Source organism: Stomoxys calcitrans, chromosome 4 (genome assembly GCF_963082655.1).
Source record: "Stomoxys calcitrans chromosome 4, idStoCalc2.1, whole genome shotgun sequence".
Classification (NCBI taxonomy): domain Eukaryota; kingdom Metazoa; phylum Arthropoda; class Insecta; order Diptera; family Muscidae; genus Stomoxys; species Stomoxys calcitrans.
In genome coordinates this window covers 8631616-8654418 of record NC_081555.1, presented here as the reverse complement: position 1 = coordinate 8654418, position 22803 = coordinate 8631616, and the positions used below count along the sequence as shown (strand labels likewise).

At 32.4% G+C, this 22803-nt stretch overlaps 1 protein-coding gene across 2 annotated transcripts in view; it reads right to left on the bottom strand.

The window, feature by feature from the left end:
* The window catches only part of LOC106081202 (homeobox protein cut), a 130080-nt gene that overhangs the window by 12226 nt on the left and 95051 nt on the right, over positions 1-22803 (bottom strand). The window contains exons 3-5 of one of the 2 annotated variants that reach the window (XM_013243006.2): positions 7974-8434; positions 7516-7673; positions 5158-6657 (exon numbers count right to left, since the gene is read on the bottom strand). In XM_013243006.2, the coding sequence (XP_013098460.2) occupies positions 5158-6657; positions 7516-7673; positions 7974-8434 (2119 nt within the window). The remainder of the gene's footprint in view (positions 1-5157; positions 6658-7515; positions 7674-7973; positions 8435-22803) is intronic. The other variant, XM_013243007.2, reaches the window with a different exon arrangement.

Here is a 22803-nt window from a genome sequence, read left to right as displayed (position 1 = left end):
CTCAAACATTTTTGCCAAAGTTCAAATATCTATAAAATGTATGGATCCCGTCCATCCCATTGCAGGAAAACTTACCCCCAAGAACGCTAGCAGCAAACCAACTCCCAAAAACAAAAGGATAAAACAATTTGTGCATTGCCCCAATCCTAAAAAGGAACGATGACGGACTTGGGTGACAAAAGACCAGGACTTTAATGAAGGCCATAAACAGTAAACTAACAATGGCACATGTTAAGCCAAAAAAAATAAATAAAGAGACTGGTCAACCAAGAAATTTTTTCTGGGCATGTTTGGACAAAAAAATATGGCTACTGCTCAACCAAGCCAGAAGCAGAGCATAGAAAAAAAAACAATTTAATTGCATAAGTGTTAAGTATTAAAACAAAACTAAAGATTAATGGAAGAGAGCACACTGCAAAATACTAATTTAAAGAGGTTTTATTTTAACCAAGCCAGACAAAATGCCAATAAAAATTGCATACTTTTAGGAGTGTCTCAACTTTTAACTAACTTTTAACTTTTGTCTTGCAGCTGTGTAGCCATAACCCTTAACCTTTTTGGCTTTTGTTATTTTTACCTCTATGCGGTATCAAAACTCAATAAATCTTTAAAGTGTCATGTGTCACCTTGTATTGTAAAACGAACTTAGAATGACTTTTCTATAAAACGCGTACTTCCTTATTGCTTTCTCGTTGTTCTTTGTTAAACGCTGCATTTTCGAAGCAAATGATATTTGAAAAATTGCATGTTTCCTTTTTTAGCTTGGGGAAGGGGAGAGCAGGAAACACTGCTATAGCCTCTAACCAAGACAGACGCAATGTAAAGCCTAGAGTAATGTCAACATTTCAAAAGAATTTTTTTCTACTTCTACCCGGCGCGGTTTCCTTTCAGACCCTAGAAAGGTTAGCAAGTAACCATCTCTCCTCCCATGTGTCTTTATTTCTTTAGTTTTCAAACTGCATGGCCCCTAAAGACAAACGTTATATTTGCACGCACTATATGCAGGGCAACAATAACTTTTATAGCCTTGCACGTCTATTTTTTGCAATTATTGTATATATGTACATCTATACGAGTGTATGGAAATATCAAAAAATACCAATATGCACAATGTGACTAAGAAAATAATAAAGAAATAAAAACGAAAAAAAAACTATAGCAGAAATAAATAAACAGGTAATCATGAGTAATGGTATTTGCAAAGAAAATAAGTTTAATGGTTTATAAATATGGGGTAGAGATAGAAGACGCCACTCTAAATGCCAAATGTTCGAAAGGTGGAATGTTTTGGAAAGTGCTTATTGAGGCAGTATGAAAAATAAAATAAAAAAAATGTTTTGAGGAATTTCAAACAAAGTTAAATTGTAGAATTTATTTATTAAAAGTAAAAATGAATGCCTAAAAGAATGCCGCAGTTTGATCACTAATTTATTAATGGAGAAATAAAAACTGTACAAATGTGTTTTTAACAATCAAACCTTGAAATAAATATATTTAAACAACTAGCCTTTTTATTTTTAAGTTAAACCGTTAAAGTATGCTTTATATATTCATTACATTCACAGCTCGATTTAAACTTAAGCCATCATATTTTTAAATTCCATATTCCAAGTCAATTATTAAAACACTTTCACTTTTATCTTGAAAGATAAAACAAATTAATTAATTATTTTAATTTTGTATAATTTGCAAACGTTTTGTTTATTTCGAAAAAATATTTTCAAATTTATACTGTTGAACCATTTGGGTATGCTCAAATTTGCATACATATATAACAAACGGTGACCTTTTATTTAATTCCTTCATTTGTATTGATTTAAGATTAAAACTGTTTCCTTGGCCCCTTTTGTATATGTTACGATTTTTGTTTTGATTTCTTTACCCTCAAATGCAAAACATGCAAACCTTTGGCTTAAATTCAAGTAAACGCCTTCCAACACACCCCAGAAACGAACTTTTTTTCCTGTCTACAAAATTTATTGATTTGCTAAAAAGTTCCAAATCTTTTACTTGACTTTAGCCAAACTCTAATTGCTTTGGCTTTGCATACTACAGCAAAAGTAATTAAAGAAAAATCTTCATGTTAATTAAAGTTTTTGGTTATATATGTATGTTTGTATGATGAGCAATGTTTTCCTGGTTCCTTGGCTAGCTGGTGGTTAAAGTTGTTGATGGCCAAAATACAAAATAAAACAGGAGAAAAAGAACAAACGCGCAAATTTGTACAAATTGATGTCTGTCTACACGCCAAAGATATATAGTGGCAGTAAGGACAACAGCCACAACAACGACAACAATCAAACCGCAAAGTTTTATGCGCTCAATAATAATTAAATCAAAAAAAGCCCCAAACCGCCTTGAATGCCAAAGACGCTGAGACTTTGAAAGGGGAAGACGACTACATAACGAATGTGTTTTTGGCGAATAAGGCAAGAAATCAAAATTCCTTCAAAGACATTTTGTAAATTTATTGTAAAATCATAAAAACCCCTCCCAACTAAATGCAAAAGCAGCAGCTAGTAAATACTGTCTGCTGATTTTTCAATTTTATGCAGAAATCAAAAATAATTAAAAAATGCAAACAACATCTTGATGCCAACGCATTGGCTCAACGCCAGTTTATAGATACTTATTTGCTTACAATCAGCAGCAGTTGTAGAGAAAGCGGCAGCCTGGGGGGACAGGCTGCTGCTCACAGACAGATCGACTTGTATGCCGAAATCTATACATTATTACATGTATATGACATTTTGAGAGTGTAGAAATACAAAAAGGTATAAATTGCATGTCCACAACACCATTGCCGCCGTCACCGTATCCACAATCAGCAACTCTCAGCTCAGCTTCAGCCATACATCCTCCATACTCTGCCTTTTGCAAAATCGCCATAGTCAACAACCACATGATTGTCGTCATCTTGCACAGCGCCAGCAGCAGCATCATTAACAGAATTCACACTGCAACCGTTTGGGCCGTTTGACAACGGCAAGAACATCTTTTTTCTCTAAAGCATTTCGTCAAAAATGTCCCCATTTCTTCTTTCAATCTGGCTGCTTGCTGGTTGCGTACAATGTTAAGGAAAAAAATTCAAAAAAATCGTAAAACAGACGCGAGGGAGATGCAGTCTGTGGATTCAAGGAGGCAAGTAGGGAGGATGAAGCATAACTTTATAGGCAAGGCTGAGGGAGGACATGGTGGTAAAGGTGGGAGGGTGTCTTGGTGCTGGGTGTCATACTCTCTAGAAAGTAAGAAATTGCTTTCTTGTTGATGGGGTACCCATAGTCATTAGAAGAAATCCATTACTAATAAACATTTTTTCCTGCACGACAACAAAAACCAATACTTGGTGGTGATGACGGTATTTATGTTGATACTGTCGTTTTTTAGCTGCATGCATATTTATCTAAAGTCTATATCGCTTTTTTCCACTTTATCCCCAAGCTCCCCACCTCCATTAAAGCAATCCCAATGGGTTGTTGTCATTTGTTGTGATTGTGATATGTATAAATTGAAACAAGACTGATATATACACACATACATACATATATTCATGCTATAGAATTGTATGCTAATATGTTAGTTGTTAGTGTTTTGTTTTAGGTTTCGTTATATGTAGTTTTTTTCAGGTTTTGTTTTCTTTTGATTTTGAACACATATTTAAAATCAAAATAGTGTGAAATTCTATGATAAATTTAATGAAATTTATTTGATTAACAAGAACATTAAACATAGCAACAACATCGACAATATCAACCATAACAACAACAACAACCACAAAAACAACAACACCACCTCACGACTAAATGTAGTGCAAAACAATTTTAGCATTAAATTAAATTTTAGGTCGAACAGCTCATATTATGAATAGACATAGCAAAAACAACGTAGACATATAGAAAACGAACGAAAAAAACCTAAAATTAGTGGCTGATTATTTAATACATAAGCGAAATCATTGAATTGTGAAAACCAAATTGAAGGCAATAAAGAAAGACTAAGGGTAAGCTCCTAACGTTATGCAATACATTTGGGAAAACTAATTTTAAATGAATATATTTATGAATAGACATATTTTTGAAACGAATAAATGATAATCTATTATTTATTGAAATTTCCATGAATGAAGTATGGTAAATTTGCTTTCATATGGTTTCCTAAAAGCCCGCAATTTTTTCAGAAAGTTTTGAACTAATTAATCATAACTGCCTCCTGAAATTTTTATTTTTAAGTTTCCTTAAAAAAAGGTAATCCCAGTTCTAAATTAGTTCTGGTTTTTTGCCTTAATGTAGTAAAATATATTTTTATGCCTAAAAGTACGCAATATTTTTGTAATTTACTGCTATTTTTATCTCCAAACATGAATTATTTATGGTGAAGCTTTTATACTTTTATCGAAAGGAATGAAAAAAATTTTTGTTTTTCAAATTTTGAACTATTATCCGTAATGGTCATTATTATCTGTCTGACAGTCCCTACTTATGGTATACCAATGATCCCTAATCAAATCTCAGTTTTTCCTCAAAAGTATGTTGCAGAATGAAAAATATTAAGAAATGTTATTAAAAGAAAAAAAAAAACAAAAAATAATTAAGTATGCCATAGTGTAACTTTTAACTTTTTATAGAGAAAATATATTTGTTTTAAGGTGAAGTTCGGACCGACATTAAACACTTCATAGCTGCACGATTTTTTTACAAATTTTGTAAAAGTATGCTTTGGTTTTTATCAAAATTTTTAAATCCCCCTATTAACATATAAACAATTTTTTTTTAAATTCAATCAACAATTACTTCTTCAAAATAATGTATAAACAATTTTTTTAACTACTATTATTTAAATTTCCCTAAAGTATGCTTTGTATTTTTATCATTCATGATAATGACTCCATAAATTCGAAATTTTTAGTAACATTTCCAATTTGTTAACTTTTTATATGTTTCGTGATAGTCTATCGGTTTGTATTTGGTATTTGGCTTATTTATCCTAACGCAAAAAAATCTCAAACCCTTCAAAACTAATAAAACCCTCCTTTTTATTCAAATCAACTCATCAGTAGTTTTGCAAATTTTTGGTTTTCCCCAAACCCATTTTTGGTGATTTATCTCTGTAGTCTGTGTGTAGTTTGTTTGGTTGTTTGAGTTTTGGTACAATACTTACCTTTCTTAGGTATCAACGATTTGAGCAGCATAACAGCGTTATCATCACAGGACCAGGCATGCATTTTGCGGTAACTGTCACGTCCTTTCTCGGTGAGTTTATCCCAAGGCTTTGGCTTGGACAGCAGCTCAGAGACGGTGCCTTGTGACAGGCCCAAAATATATTTGGCAAATATGCGTTGGCCAATGTTGTGCACCGATAGCAGCTCGCGTACACGGCGCGAAATGTGCAATGTGTCCAAGGCCTGATTGGCATATTTGTCCATATTGTAGCGTAGCATCTCTTGCAATTTGGCCTCCATGGGATCACCTTTGGGTATCAGGGACTCGCCCAAGCGGCCAGCCATTGAGGTGCCCGGAGGCAATTGCAAATCATCGGCAAAGCGGAAATGGCCGCGATCTTGAAATTGGAATGGTAAACCGGGCAGGAAGCCATGAGGTAAATGGGGATGACCTCCACCCAGACCATGGCCGGTGGGTGTGGCTCCCAAACTGTTGTTGTTGTCTTCGAAATTCTTCAGCGAGCCATTGAGAGAGTGATGATGTTGCTGATGCTGCTCCTCACTCGAACGCTGTTCGGGCAAGTTGGGCGTACTGGCACTGGAGGCTGACGATTCATGATGATTGTGGGCAGCCGAGGACTTATCATGATGATCGGCTAAGTGGGGAGGCAATTGGTGATGGAGGTGTTGCTGCTGCTGATGTGGATGATGATGTGGGAAGTGGGCATCTGTTGAACGTAAAGAGGAATTTTGAGTTGTGGTTGAGTTGGGGGTAGAAAAAGTGGAATTAACTAATTGACTAAGCAAAGTGGTGGACGAAGGACCGCAAGGCGGGGCCTGCGAAGAAGACGGATGTTGTAGCAAAGAAGACGTAGTATAAGGTGAGTTCGACGAAATGGCTTGTTGTTGCTGCTGTTGTTGCAAATGTTGATGGTAATGCTGTTGTTGTTGATGTTGTTGCGATTGGACGGTTTGAGGCATCATTAAAGGATGTTGCTGTTGATGCTGCTGATGATGGTGCAGATGATGTTGGCTATGGTGCTGCTGTTGTTGCGATTTGGTTGCATCAAAGCCTCGCCTCCAATAGCTATTGACCAATTCTTCGCCCAACAAAGAACCGAAACGTTCAACATTTTGCTTAAAAGTGGCCGTAGCCTCATCATCACAAGACTTGTCACTATCCAAATTGATAATTTTATTTTTATCGCACAGCGAAAATGAAGCTTTCTCTGAATTATCTTGAGCGCTATGAGAAGCATTATTTTCAGCATCATCATCATCTAGTATTTCGATTTTTGGCACTTTTGAGGCTTCTTCAAGATCAGCCTCATTATTAGGGGGGATTGTCGAGTTGGTGTTGGTGGTTGTGGTAGCGGTGGTGTTAGTGGCGATGGGCTTTTCCAAAGATAATGAAGCGGAGGGGTTTGATTCTAAGACTTCATTATCACCACCATCTTCATCAGCAATGGCTTGCTCCTTGGCTTTATCTAGAGAATTTTCTGTGAATTATTTTCAAGGAGTAGAAAACTTGTTGGTAAGTTGGGGGGAATTTTCGAATTTTGAGGTAGCAAAAGCTGATATTTTTTTCTCATATATGAAATTTAGAGTGTTTTGTGTGAAATTTTGTTGAAATTGTAAGAAAATTTCGAAAAATCAAAACATGTATAAAGCCAATTTTAGTATTTTGAAAACAAATCATAGGAAAATAATTCGAATGATGGCCTTTAAGAGAAAGGAAATAGGTTAAGAAGAAAAGCCTTCATGCATTTGGAAAAGTGTTAACTCTTTGGAACCCCACCCGTTACGAGTTGATAAGTGAATGAAATATAAAAATGCGTTTGCGATTTTTATTGATTTTGTCTACAGATAATGAAGCGTAAAGCTTTTTTGCTAAATATAGGCTGCCATGGCGCCTTCCTTGCAAGATAAAACTTAAAGCCGCCCACATACTTTGTTTTTTTTTCGTTTTGCTTTCAATATAGTGAAGGAGAGATTGTGAAAAAGAAGTAAAGAATAAAACTTATTAACCACACCAATAAACACAACATCAACAACAACAGCCATAAATACGTTTTATATTTCTTTTTTTTTGCAATTTGTTCTCTTTTTTTCTCATATATAAAAAAGATAATAATGAATAAATTGCTTTGTTTGTCAATTAGGTAAACAAATGATAACCATACAGAAGAACAAAAGTAATGGAAACCAAGGAAATCAAATGTCTGCTGGTGTTTGCTTTGAAATAATGTTTCAGACCCTTTGTAAAAGACCTCCTTACCACCCCCGAAACACCTACAAGGGAGGGCTGTAGGCGATAGTGGTCTCTGCCTTGATTTCATGAGTGTTAATGAACCTACCTTCAGAGTTCTTCAAAGCTTCAGCGGCTACCAAGGCTTTGGTGCGTTCCATGAGTAATTCCTGGAATTTATTGGGATCGTTATTGCAGGCGGCTGCCGCTGCAGCAGCAGCTGCAACAACATTTTGTTGGCTAATGGAGTCCAAAGACAAAGGAGCCCTGAAAAATGGAAAACAGAAAAAACATTTTTTTTTAATATTCTTTAAAAAATTTATAAATATTGGAATCTACTTTTTAAACAAAAGGTTATTTTTTTATTTTTTTAGTTCAATAAATTTAATTAGATTTTTTTGTATAAAATCTTTATAAACAAAAAAAAAATTAGAATAATTTTTAAGGTATATTTTTTAATATATATTTTATTGTATTTTTAACCAATGTGTTGTTTTTTTTTAATATTAGTAGTGTTTTGCAAATGCATCTTATTTACATCTCTGTCTTTTGCTATACTTTACTTACTGTGTTTCCTTTTTGATTTTCAATGCCTCCTTTTGCACATCCTCGCCAGCATTTTGCTCTGGGTTAGCATTAGAATTTTGATTTTGTTCATTATCATTGTTATTTTCTTTGTCTAGATCACAGTTGTCCTCCTCGTCATCTTCATCATCGTCTAGGTTATGCTGAATTGGTTCTGCAGGTCTATCCTCCTCATCTTCATCGTCATCATAATCGATGACCATTTGAGGGGTTTCCAAATTTTCTGCCACCACTTCCGATTCGGGGTTTTCTTGACGATCGGATTTTGGGGGGCCAGCGGATTGTTGTAGGGCTTCATTGATTTGTTCTTTTTCCAATTTGGCTTCCAAGCGTACAATATGTTGGCGTTTGGCTTCCAAATGTTCCTCCAGCCTATGGATTTGTACCAAGTGGGATTGTTCAAGGGCTCTTAAACGTTTAACTTCTTCAAATAAGGCTTTAATCTAGAAAAAAACGAATAAAGAACACACACATATACATAAGAAAATTGTTTATCAATTAAAACAAAAAATTTACAAAGCCCCAAAAGTTCCCATTTAAAAATTAATTTTAATGAGACAAAGTTCTCAATTCATCTTACCCCAACCCTTTGGCCTTTCACATATGTTGTCATTAAGGCTTTTTAAGGTAAACTTTGTCTTGTAGAAAACTTTTCCCTCATGCCTCTTCTTTGGAAAAAAACGCAATGAAATCATGCCACTTCTTATTACCTCCTTAGATTTATTGAAATTTCCCTTGTCAAATTTTGCCAATTATCATATTTTCATCATCAACAACAACACAAAAAACAGCATCGGGGAAATTCTGTTGGAAAATTGTTTAAAAACTTCCTGTGAGCCTTCACCTTTTCAAGGTATGCAGGCTGGTAGACAACCCACCAGCTTAACTGCCTATCAGCTTGCCATGTATTGACAAAAAATCTTAGACTAACTTCACATTTCTCTTGGCTTTTATGTCTGTCTGGCGGGCTGACTGGCTTTCTTAACTCATATGAGACCAACAAACATAACATGATAATAACCGTGATTTTTACCCTTATGTTAATTTTATTAAAAAATATTTGTTGCCGCCATACTAGCAGGCAAACTGTTCTGCTATATGTTTGTAAGATATTGACGAACGCCTTAATGTATGCTGCTCATACACACAAAAGACAATGCACAAAAACGCCAAAAAAAAAAACGGAGAAGCTACAACCACCAATATGTGTGTATTGTGTTGGTGTAAGATTGAATTACACCACAAAAGAGTGGTTGCTTGTTTTATAGTTGTTGCCGGAGAAGAAAGTTGATTGTTTGTTTTGGTATTTTAACGATACGATATGCCTTGGAGAAACCCCCGTCATCAGCCCCCATCCACTTTTCATTGCTTTCTAACGAAAACAGCAAGAGACTTTTCATAATTTTGCTTGTGCGGAAAGCCTTAAAGTATGTTATAAGTTTTTCATTAAATGTTAAAAACGATAACAGCAACAACAACAAAACCACACACATATAGATAGGTAATATCTAAGCTACCATTTTTTTATGGTATGAGGGCGGGCAACAAAAGCATCTAAAAAGATAAAGGTAATCAATTAAGGCAATGTTATTACCTTTAAGCATACTTTGAGGCTAATAAAATCAGCAAAGGACAAAGAAAGCCAAAAAGGTAGATCTGAAGAAACTCAAAATTTTTGGATAATGATGGTAAGGTTTAACCATAAAATTGATCAATAAATTAAATAAGATAAATAAAGAATAAATATTAAAAATGGAAATTGAATAATAAAATGTTTAAAGCCTGTTTTATGGCTGGAATAAGGGGGAAGAAATGAGCATAGTAAAAGGTGGCATGAATTAAAATAGAAACAAAATATATGGGGGAATAATTTAATTTTAAAGCATACTTTTAGGTCAAAATTATAAAGATCACTATTAAATGTGGAAAAGAGGAGTAGGAGGCTTACAAGGTTTGAATTTTACATAGTCTAAAATAGTAAACAGATATTTTAAGACAATTGTAAAAAATATTTTTTTAAAGTATACTTTTAGGTTATAAGAGATAAATGAAAATAAGAGATACATCTTTTTATGGTCTCAAATTTTTTGCAATTACTACAATATCCGTATAAAAATCTTAAAATTTTTGTCTGAGTCAATTTTTATTATAATTTTATTTTTTAAGGATATCAAGAAATTTTGCTTCAAGTGCTATAAAAAGTTTTCAATTTATAAATTTTTACTAAATATTCTTGTTTAAAACCGATTTTTCTAAAGCATCGCTGTAGGAGATTCAATACTGCATAGAATATTACACCAATATACCATTCTTAAATTTCTTTACGTACTTTTGAAGCATATTTTTAGGTGGATTTATATCAAAAGCCAATTATACCACCACACAGTGGGGTACTACAATAGTTAAGTTTTCGCCATAAATCTTGCTTAAATAATATGTAGAAACTACTTGACATTTGTTCTACTTAATGACGAAATTTGTTGCCAACTGCTCCTTCCCACTCATTGATTTATAGTTAAATACTCATATGGTTAATCATTAAACCTTCATTTTTTATAAGCGAAGCCATATATTTTAAGAATCCCAAATTATAGCCTAACCCTAGGCTAAAATTATTGCGAACATATAAAGTATATATACAGGCGATTTTACCTCTCACTCTCGCAAGAGCTCATTACTTTAACAGTAAAGTCTAATGGGGGATATTTTGCGTGTCTTTACGCAATAAACTTGGAAAGCGAGTGTATATATGTGTGCGAGTGTGCCAGACACATATGCAAAGTTGATCAATAAATTCATATATTCATATATAAAGTTGTCAACTACATTTAAATCAATGACAATAAATTTTTGTTTTATGGTAATTTCCTAATATTATCCCTAACTAAAAGCAAAACAGTATAGCGCTGCCTGAGTAAGGCAAGGCAGAGGCTCAAAGTGGCATGTGTTTATTTCCCTTATGTGGGTTTGCTTTTGGCACATGTTTAGGCAACCCCTTGACATTCCTGTCTGTCTGTCTCTCCTTGCTCCCCCCAAGAAAAGGAAAAACAAATTGTTAATATGATTATTGGCAATAAACAATAAAATGTTGCCAACGCAATAAAATGCAATTATTAGAATTAAAAAGCTATAAAAAGCATGTATGACTGGCAATATGACATACATTAAATGGTTGAATAAAATTGATATCTAAGAAAACTTTGGCGCTTTGCTTAACAAACATTAAGGTAAAAAGAATTCAGGGCATTAAATCCAGGGCTCATTAGCATAGAAAATCGAAAAAAGAAATAAGGAAGAGAGTAAAGAAAAAGGTAAAACACCTAGGCAGCATATGTGTAACAAAGGTTAGAGTTTTGTAATTAATCAAATCCAAACAATTTCTTGGAAAAGTAAATCCTGCAAATTTCGCTATTTCTTATGGAAGGTCTTATGGAAGATGGCTTGGGCTACGAATGATGTTTCATTTTAAAATCAAAATTTATTTGCCACCCCTTTTTTGAGATACTAGTTAACTAATTATTTATAGACATTTCTGTCTATGCAAACATGGAATGCTATTTACAGCAAAGTTTCAACAGCAACTGTCCTTAACAGTTGTCTTAACTCATCTATCCTTAGCAGAAGCTTACAAAAAAATATATACAGAGGAAAATAATCAAAACAATCAATGACTTTTGTTAGCAGGGAAACAGAAAATCATCCTACTGTTTCTCCCTCTCTCCCTTACTCCTTACAATTGTTAAATATGAATTAAAGGATCTTTGTCTTAAAATCACCCTCTTGGCTCCATTGACCCACCACCCTTTCTTCTTGTTTGCCAAAGGACAATAATTTAACAGATAGAATTGAAATTGAAAATTCAAATAGTAACAAAATGCCAATTATTAATGAATTTCTGGTGATTTTTGCCTGGGACGAATTCCATTTCTTTGCCAACTTGCCAACCATCAAGCCATAACTCTTTTTCATTTAGCCCTTAAAGAAATAAAGCAATTTCTTCTGGCAAGGCAAAGAGTTCGATGGCAATGTCTGGCAATTGTTGTGTTGATTGTATTATGCCGGTATCTTGGTGGCTGGCTAAATGAATGTTGGGGAATAAAACGTAGACGTTCGCGGTGGTTTACTACTGCGTTTTAATCAATGGCAATAAGATTTTCTATTAATTTGAAATATTGTTTTCATTTTCTACTTTTCTGCGAAGGTAAATGTGGCCACCGCAGTGTTGAGAAAAGAAGTAATGGCGTGTTGGCCCCTGAAGACAAGGGGAAAATTATAATTTATGAAAACTTTCTTGCGAAAACAGCAGGTGGGTGGTGATAAATCATTGAAGAGAGTGGGGCAAAATGAAATTGGATTGATAAAGTTTACAGAAATATGTAAATTTTCAAAATTTAAATAGCATAAATTTGAGGTTAAAAAGTGAAATCAAAAATAAAACTTTAGCATTACTTTTTTAAAGTAATGCCTAAATGATGAAGATAGAAAATGGGCCTCACTGCTAGAAAAAATTGAAGAAAAAAATTTATTTGGAACATTTCAGTCAAAAGTCATGCTATAAATCATTCACTTCATGGATTTATGACACCATTTTGTGGAATTAAAAATGGAAAATATTGGGCAGCACTTTTTATGTGGCCTAAAAATTGAACAAACATTTGAGAAATGTTAAAAAAAATTAAAAAAAAAAATTAAAAATCTTGCCTTAAAGTCATGAGGAGAAATTCAAAAGTTCAAAAGTTTTTTGAGAGTAGAAGATATGAGCTAAAGACTTTCTGCAGTTTTTAGAAAAAAAACAAACTTGGCAGCACTTAATTTTAGTTTTTGTATAAGAAATAATCACATACTCTACTAAGAAATTGCATTAGCGTTAAAAAATAATAAAGAAACACAGACGAATGACAGAAACTTGTGCACTAAAAAAACTAGGCAGCTTTTTTTCTTAAATAGCAAACAATAAAAAAGAACAATCTTTTATAATTTGGAAAAAAGGCTCAAAACAATAAATTTTCATATATTGTATTAAAGTTAAGGTTTTTTGCAAGAAATTTAAATTTCTTTTTTTCATATCAAAATTCATCCCTTTTTTTCCTGTTTCACCCCAAAGCAATAAATCCATTCTATAATTGTTTGATTTTAACATTGATGAGAAGGTCAGTTCGAGTAGGGGACGTATGATGTGGTCATTTCCTTGCCTTTATAAAATCATTGATTTATTAAAACCCCCCGAAAAAATCCCAAAAAAGCCTTTTTATCTTGAAACAAAACCTCAGCCCCAACTCCAGATTCTACACCAAAATGATATTGCTTGCATGTGAGGAATTGATCCTTTTTTTGTTGTGTTTGAAATCGGTAACAAATTTATTAAAAATCCTTTTTTACTTAAAACAAGGAAAGTTTCCATTATGTATTTCTAAGGGGTAACCCATAACAATCAGTTGGACATTGGCATTTTGAATGATGGTCATTTTTGGGTTTCACATTGTTCCAAACAAAAGACGAGGGATAAATTCATAATTTTCACAAAAATCAGTCAAATGGTTATCTGAATGTAAGGGGGGCCGCATAAGGTGTGAGTTAACGAAAAATAAAATTATTCTAAAAAACAACCCTCTGCGTTGTTGCAAAGAAGCTCGATAAGGTTTTGGACTGGCAGGCAAATAATATGAAAATATCTACATATAAAACCGATTTGTAATTAACAAAATTGCCAAGCAGCCACTCAAACTCATCAAAGTGATAACTCACACCCCAGAGAAAGAGGTGGGAGGCAAGAGCAGCAGCAGCCATAGCCGCATCTCAACAATGAACAATTCATGTATAAGTATTGGCAACAATATTCTAGAACCCAAAATATTTGAAAAAGCTGACTCCTGCCTTTAAATTTTGCATGAGCCAAGACACAGCATACGTCCCAGACCACAATACAAAGTAACGTCGCCGACTGGAGCATATCTCAATAGACATATATGAGACACAATAGAAAAAAGGTAAAATAGGTTAAGAGACAAATTAAAGGAAAAAATAGCTTTCTTAAATATTTAAAACTTTAAATTAAAAAATAAAAAAATCTACAATCTACATGAATATATAGAAGAATTACCCCAACAAAATTTTGTATCTTTTGTAATAAATTTAAAATTTTTTTTTTATAAATATTTTTTTGGATTAATTAACCAACATGTCATTTTTCTTTTTAATATTAAAAATCTATTTTTTAAAGTTTTTAACTATTTTTTTAATTTTTTTTTATTATTGTAATATTATTGTAAAATTGTTAAGCAATTTCGTATTTTCTTTTCATAAATTTTAAATTTTTTTATTTGATTTGTGTTTATGATTTTTGTTTTAAAATTTTTTATCAATGTTTTAACATTTTCAATTATTTTGACATTCAAAAAAGTATTGTTATGCCATTTTACATTTTATGTCCAACGAACGCCAAATCAAAATCAAACAATAAATAATCAACACATCTATACACAAGGACCAACCAATACTCTTATATGCAAATGCATCATTCAGATTCTAAAGTAGTAGTGGAGACATGAACGAACTTGTATTATTGACTCTGGTAAGGCATAAACATTGCATACTTTTGGGCTCTGCGTAAAAAAGGAATCCTTATGCTGCTCAGCCTTTCCCATACACACATATACTTTTCTACGTCAAAGGAATTAAAATTCATTCGTGCATAAAAAATCGTAAAAATATAACAACAACAGCAACTGTAAGGATAACAATAAACAACGATGACGAATACGGCGGGGCCGGGGACTAACTAACAACAAAACATTTGCCGCAAATATACACAGACACTTAAGCGCACACATGCATGAGGATATCTGTATGTCTGATACTACAAAGACACATGTGTTTAGGCTAATACTGCTTAACAGAAAAAGGGTTAAATTATGATGTTGGTCTGGTTTCTAATGAGCAACATTGGCAGCCCCTGCCAGCCAGCCTTAAACAGTCAGTGACATTAGCAGCAGCAGCAGCAGCCGTTTTTGGTCTAGAAGAGGAAGCAAGCTTTTTTTTTATATTTCAACCAAGGGAAGTTGGCAACACGCGTGCCAGTACCAAGACAAAAGTTTGCTGTGTGACAAATATCATTGATTTCTGATTGTTTAAGCGAGAGCTAAGGAGTTGTTGTTTGTCTCTGTATATCTGGGTGTCATGGAGGTAAAAGGCAAAAAGCGGGGCAAGGGGAGGACAGAAGGCAAAAGCCTTTGGGTGTTTGGCTGTACATTGCAAATTTTGGAGATATGTAAATTTTAACATCTATTGGGTGCTATAGACCAGCCACTTGGGTTAGAGTGTTGATGTCTTGGTATCGGTTTGTCAGACTCTCTATCTCTCTCAGTCTATCTTCGGTGTGTGTGAGTGGGTGAACGCCTGAAATTAGACCTTAAAATACCCTTTTGTTTTATTTCTTTGTGTGTGTGTGTGTGTGTGGGTGTGTATCTTGGCTATACTGTCAGTCTGATTGCAAAGCTTCGATTTTGTAGCTCTCCAAAGGGGTTTGTTTTTTATTAATTAAGTTGAATATAAAATTATTATTTATGCAAATGCTTGGCATTTGTTTCATTTCCAGATGGCAAGATAGACAATTGCAAAAGGCACAATAATAAAATGAATAAAAGGTACAGTTGGCAGCAAACAGTTGAAGGAATTTCCAAAGGGTGTTTATGTGGCGTAATGATAATAAGGGCATTATAATGATGCGTTGTTATTAACAAAAGTATTTGATGAGTAGGAATTAAACAAATATTAATAACGATGAAAAGGTAGTGCCAAGTTCAAATTGTAACCGGAGGCGTTCTGTCATATAGGCTTCTACAATGCTGCTGAAAGGATGAAAGGTGGTGCCAAGTTCAAATTCTGCGCAGGTAAGGCCAAGCTTTTAATGGGTCCATTATGTTTCTGTGACATGACAATGTGTGATATATCGAAGTAAAAAAATTAACAAAAAGTGATGCCAAGTTTTTAAATTATTTACTAAAGTTTTGTCGTTCTCAAATATTCAGTGTTACTTAAATTACGTGAAAAATTATTTTAAAATGTAATGCCAAGCAAGCTTCTATGGTTCTGCAAAATTCGCAAACCTTAAACAAAAAAGTGATGCCAAGCACCAAATACTTTTATAAACTTCATAGTGCTGCTAAATTGTCGCCACTAAGAAATAAGAAATCCAATGCCATTTTGTGTGGGTATTTTGTTTGAAAAGCATTTTTAACCAAAAAGTACTTCCAAGTTGTATACCTCTTCTAACCAAATTTTCGGAGAAGTTTCTTTCTCCAAGTTTTGTGTACATGCAATATAAAGCAAATTTTGTGACAATTTTTTTTAGCAACGCTGACTAACGGGATAGATCTTATCAAAAAAAAAATTTTTTAATTATTGTTTATACAAACTTACAAAAGTCTCTGAGAGTGCTGCCAAGTTTTAAAACGTAATGCCAGCACTTTTGGATAATAATGACTCCTTTACTTTACTCTTACCAGTACTTCTACCTTTCACTTAATTTTTCCTGCATAGCTTAAGGTTTAAATCATCTCAGCCATTATTACTGAGTTCCAAATAACAAAAAAAAATAACAAGGTATTTTTACACTAGGTATGTATGTAAAAAAGCCAAGTATGATATATATGTGCATAGTAAACGTCAAGTGTACCCTGGAGGCATTAGAAGAGCTGCAATGCCATCACAGCATAACATAAACCAAATATAGCAAAAAAAACACAACAACAGAAACCGATGGGTACCTGAGTATGTTGGTATCTAATGATGGAACATGTGTCTATATATACAAAAAAAAAAATTGCATATAGAACAATAACAACAAACAATGGCATCTTTTTGTGTTTTGTGCCCTGATACCCCCCAGATGACAATTGTCTATCAAATACAAATACAGAGACAGAGAAATGAAGCAAAAAGAGAATCGGGCATTGGAGAAGCAGAATGCCAACCAACATAACGAAATAATATGCAAACAAATAAATAATATAACAAATGCAACAACGACGACAGCAACAACAAAGAGTCCTTCGTCCTTCCATCTTGGGTCCAACGAAAACATAGATTCTGTGTTGATTGTTGTTGTATGGCATTGTGACAAGCAAATAATCGCTGTAGCACGAAAAAAAAAACGACATCTATGAATCCTTTTTCTTGCTACCTTCACAGATATTTGTCTCTGTGATGTACTCTTGAGGCTGTTGGAATTCTCCTACACCTACATCCATACACCCTCCCTCCTCCTTTCACTTGGCCACTTGCAAGCATTTTTTTGTTTGCTAAAAAATGTATACAATGTTTACTTATTATTTTATGATATAGGAAAAAAAACGAAGCACATAACAAGCATATAATTCCTAAGAGTATTTATAACAGAAATGTAAACATACATCTATGCAAATTCCCTTGGATTGGAAATGGATATGGAATTCAGTAAAACATTTCGTTAAGAGAGCAGAGAGAGGCAAAGAGAGGTAGAGAGAAAGACCAGCAGCTTGCAAAAGTATGCATAAATTTGGGGATTTTGAAAAATGTAAAATAGTTTTTACAGTTTAATAGGGTGGAGGTTAGCCGTCTGACCCCCGCTCAGTATAACTTTAAGAGCTAAATTCCAATATGAAGGGACATTACCCTTTGCTGTTGTTTTTTTTTTTCATAAAAAGTAATTTAATAAAATTGTGAGTCTGTGTTTGTTGCCATCAAACAGAATTCTTTAATTGCTGCCTGGGTTTGTTTGACCAGCCAATTCGTGAAAGTCCTTTTTAATCAATTTTTCAAAAAAAAAAAAAAACATTGAAAAGGACTAAAAGAAAAGTGAACAAAACGTAACGGAATAAGTACATTTTTCATATTTTCTAATTCGTTAAACTTTTAACAAACCAAACAACAGCATGATGGCTCAGGCTCAGACACTTGACAGGCAAAGACAGGATATAAACCCATTGATAGAGAACTTCTGGTTGATGGTTACATCCTTTTTTTTATTATGTTACTCATCATACCAAACAGTCCAATATGACATTCATTTATATTTGTTTATAAATAAAAATTGGCTTACTCCTTTACTCCGCAACACAACGAACGAATATCTTATATTGAGATGTCCTTTTTGTTTGAATAATCCTGTTTTTTGGTGCGGATCTTATTCATTTTTTTTTTTTTGGATTTTGGGACAACAAAGCCATTTGTTGAGAATTCATTGATATGATATCGCGCGTATGTTGCTTGTTGCTGGCAAGCATCTAGGCTTAAGTTCTGCTTGGTGGGGGGAATATGGACCAAAAACCTTTCGAAATCATAATCAAAAATGGTTAAAATCATAGTCTAGACAATAATTTATGAGTAAAGGATGTGTACCTCTATGGTTGATGAGCACAAACAAAAAATCCACACTCGGAAAGAAAAAAAGAGTTTTCCTTTACTTTATTACATATTTTTTCGTTCATGTCATAGAGAGATTTTCGTTAGCTGGGAAAGGACCAATGTGTTTTACTTTACAGAAATTGTCCTTTTTGTGGTGATATCTGTTTGATTTTAAATAATAATAAAAGCTGGCTGTTGTAGCTAAAAACTGTGCTTTTAAGCAAAATATTTTAATATTTTTTCCAAAACCATGGATCATTCAAACCATGGCATATATTGGCAAATATTTCATAAAATTTTTTCTGGTTGGTATGGTTTGGAAACTCATTGAGACCCTTTTCTGTGTGTTCACTTTTTCAATAAGGATATGTTGCTTTACTCTATCTAATGGCTGTAACCTTCCTTCCTTCCTTTACAATTTCTTTTTTTGTATATTTTTTCAATATTCCATTCAATGATTATTCCTTTGTTTTTAACCGGTGTTCACTTTGCAAAAATCCCACAGAAAAATCTCTATGATTTGCGAAGGTAGCCAAACTCTTGCTCTTCAAGGCTATCTATCTATCTATGGTTTTTGGAGGAATATATCTATCTACACATGATTGCTTGTGTTTTTTATGTAATCCTTGACTTTTCCCGTTAAGCTGTTTGCCACATCAATTTTTTGTGGTTTTTTTTTTTTATTTTGACCCAAGGAAGGGTTTGTTTTTCTAGACTCCCGAAATCATAAGTGGTTTTCCTTGTGCTCGTAGCCAGAGTTATATTTTTTGGCAGACAATATTCAACTGAAGCGCTTTTTGAAAGGCTATATGCTTTTTTTGTATTAGAGTTAAGCTTACGGTAATGAGAACTCAAGTAGATGACTTTGTTGACTATGGCAGAAAAAGTTTTTTTAAAACTTGAAATTTAAAAACAAAATACAAAACACATCACAAGCCTGAAAAATGAACACAAATTGAAGTTAACATGATTTTTCCATATTTGTATCTTAATATTAAGCAAACGATGACTTGGCATTAGCATTATCTATACTCCTGAAGGGAGGATGCTGGCGCATTTTTAAGTAGAATGATAGTTAATGTAGCGTAAAGATTCGAATAATGTGGGTAAAAAGCCACAAAAATCGTTAAGTGTTATTAATGGAGAAGCACTTGCCAAGAAAAGGGGAACAGAGAGCGAATTTGTACATTATGATAAGAAATATCACACTAAAAATAAGGCATATATAATGGAAAGACTACTAATTAAAAAAATTGCCTACTTTCAGGGGTTTTGAAAATAGTTTTAATTGATTTTAATAGAAAGTGGAAATTAAATTAAAAATCATGAAATCTACAGCATAGTCTTGGAAAATATAATTTTATAATTATAAGTTTAATATTTTCATAAAAAATATTGCATACATTTAGGCTTTTTAAAAGAAATTGCTAAAATTGAGAGTTTTTTATTCCGTAATATTATCGTTCATCATTGTTATTTGTTTGTATGCAAAAATAATTTTTTAACCCATCTATCATGTCATTAGCCATGTACGATTATCCACAAAACTCAACAATAAAATTCACATGTGTTTAGCAGCACCATATCCAAAGGCTGACGACCTCAAAAATCAATTGGTAACACAAAGTTGTGGGGGTTGTAAATATACGAAAACATGCAAAAATGTACTTAAAACGGAAAAAATCAATAAATAATAACAACATGCCAAAGAAAAAATGCCCAAAAATATATTCCACAAAAAAATCGTTTTAGTTCTTTACAGAAGATATTCTACAGGATTTTGAGAAATTGTGAAGTTCTTTAAAGAAACCCTTCTATGTGGTTTTTGAGGGCAATCCTTAAAAAAACTTTCTATCCTGCTATGAGTGGCAAGGCTAATAGAAGTCATATCTGCCAAATATCTTTGAGTTGACATTAGCAATGTTGACGATGATGATGTTGATAAGATTGCTTCTTTTTTCTACGCTTTTTTTTCTAGCATTTTTGGAGATGAAGTTGAAATGTCTGAACTAATTAATTGGTGGTTATGCTTCAAAATTGTCATTGAAAATTAACTAATGTCTGGTCCAGACTTCCTTTAATAAGAGCTTTTGCCAGATAACAGTGGTAGATAAAAGTGAAATATGAAAATGGAAAAAACAAAAATAAATTTAAAAAAAAATGAAAATATTTCCCCAGATGGATGGTGGATGGAGTTCCAAGAAAAAAAAAAATACAAAATATTTAGATTTCATTAAAAAAAAAATCGAAATGTGTGAATTAAATTTTTCTTAAAAGTTATATTAAACAAAAAAGTATTTTTAAAGCATATTTAAAATTAAATTTTATTATAATTATGTAAATAATTTAATTCCTCAAATCAAAAATAAAATTAAGATAAATATAACAAAATTAGCAATAAATGTAAAAAAAGCTTGACTATATATAGGAAGGAAAATCTTTTAGGAAATTTATGATTATTATTTTTTGCTAGTAATGATATATAATTAAATTCTAAATTTTGTAAAAAATTGAAAAATTAAAGGAAAATAATATATATATTTTTTTAAATTTCTTTTGTTTAGTTTTTTATTTTGTTAATTTAATTTAATAATTTTTTTTCATATTTATTTGCTTTATTTATTTAATATTTTTTATTTTTGATGTCTTATTTTTATTTATTTGAATTTTATGTTATTTCATTCAATTTAATTAATTTTTTTTTTTAGTTTTTTGTTAAATTGTTTTGTTTAATTTATTTTATTCCATTTTATTTTTTTTATTTTATTTTATTTTGATTTGTTTTATTTTATTATATTTTATTTTGTTTTATTCCATTTTACTTTATTTTATTTTATTTTTTTTTTATTTTATTTTATTTTATTTTATTTTATTTCATTCTATTTTATTTTATTTTATTTTATTTTATTTTGTTTTATGTTATTTTATTTTATTTTACTTTATTTTATTTTATTCTTTTTTATTTTATTTTAGTTTATATTTCTTTTATTTTATTTCCTTATATTATTTTTTTTTAATTTTTTTATATTTTTAAAAATATTTTTTGTGAAAAAATTAATTTTTTTTTCCTCCCCTTTAAAGTTTTTGTTTACTTCTATGCGTTACTGTTCTCTTGGCCGAGGGTAAATTTTAATAGGCAAAAAAAGACGTAACGTAAAGCTGATTTAATTACGGTTGCGGACTATTAAATACCACCATGATTTCCGTTACAGCAAATGAACACAAAAATTCAAACATGACGAAAATGACGAACATCTCGAAGCAGGGCAAGTAATTGAAGCAAGCAAAAAAAAACGGAATAAAATCGATTAAAGTGGAGATTAAATGCACACCAGAGCAACCAGCCAGCTAGCCAGCCCGTAAAAATAAATGGTGATTATGTAGTTAAAGTAGTAAAGCGTCCCTCAAAAAATAAGGGAGAAATTGTAAGAAAAAATTCACTGAAATTAATTAAAAATCGATTTTAATGAAATGCCTCGGGAAGAAGGGCTCCCATACAGTCATAAACTCTGGGCCAAACGAAAAGGAAATTGCAATCATCTTTGAAATTCATGAGAAATCATAAAAAACGCATTTTATTGCAAAGCTTTTAATAATATTTTATTTTGTGTGTATATGCATTAATTTTTCCAAAACAGCGGTGATTGAGGTAAGGGACTTGTTGGAAATTTATGAAAATCATAATTTATGTATGTCTTTTGCGGGACAGTTTTCAGATGTTTCAAATGGTCATAAAATATGTTTTAAGACAAGATGTCGAGGTTAATTTTCATCACAAAATTGCTGAGGCAAATTTTCCAAATATTTTCCTCACGGGCCAATGGTGTTGGTGTTATTGGTGTTAGTGGTGGTGGTTGTGATGGCGGCCCGTGTCTTTACCAACCCTGCTGACGACTTCGATTTGTTTATGATAGCAAATCATAAAAAAATAATTTATTTTATCAGTTAGAAAACAAAGCGAAGAATGTGTTTTTGTTCAAAAAAGAAAAAAAAAATCACAAAAAAGAAAAGCCACCCAGAAAACCCAAGCAAAACAACAATAAGAAAATTTTGAAAAATTTGCGGTAAGGCGTTGATATGTTAAGAATTTCGGAACAAATCATAATCGCCATGTAGCCTTTATGATTTACGGCAACTAAATAGTGGCCAACTGGTCGAACACTCAAAATTGAATGTTCAGGCCTACCAAATATTTCCACAAGCTACCAAAGATCAGAAAAAATATCAATTAGCAATAAATTTGTTTTCTTGGCCGGCCCACAAATACGAAAAACAAGCCATTGAAGAAAAATTGATTTCTATTTTCTCATGCAAATTAGCCACAGCAAATGGCACATCTGTCCAAGTTTCTTCTCTGTCAATTTTTAACATTTTGCTTCGATTGCTGCTAATTGAAATGTTAAATTTCCGTTCAAGCCTGTAATTGACT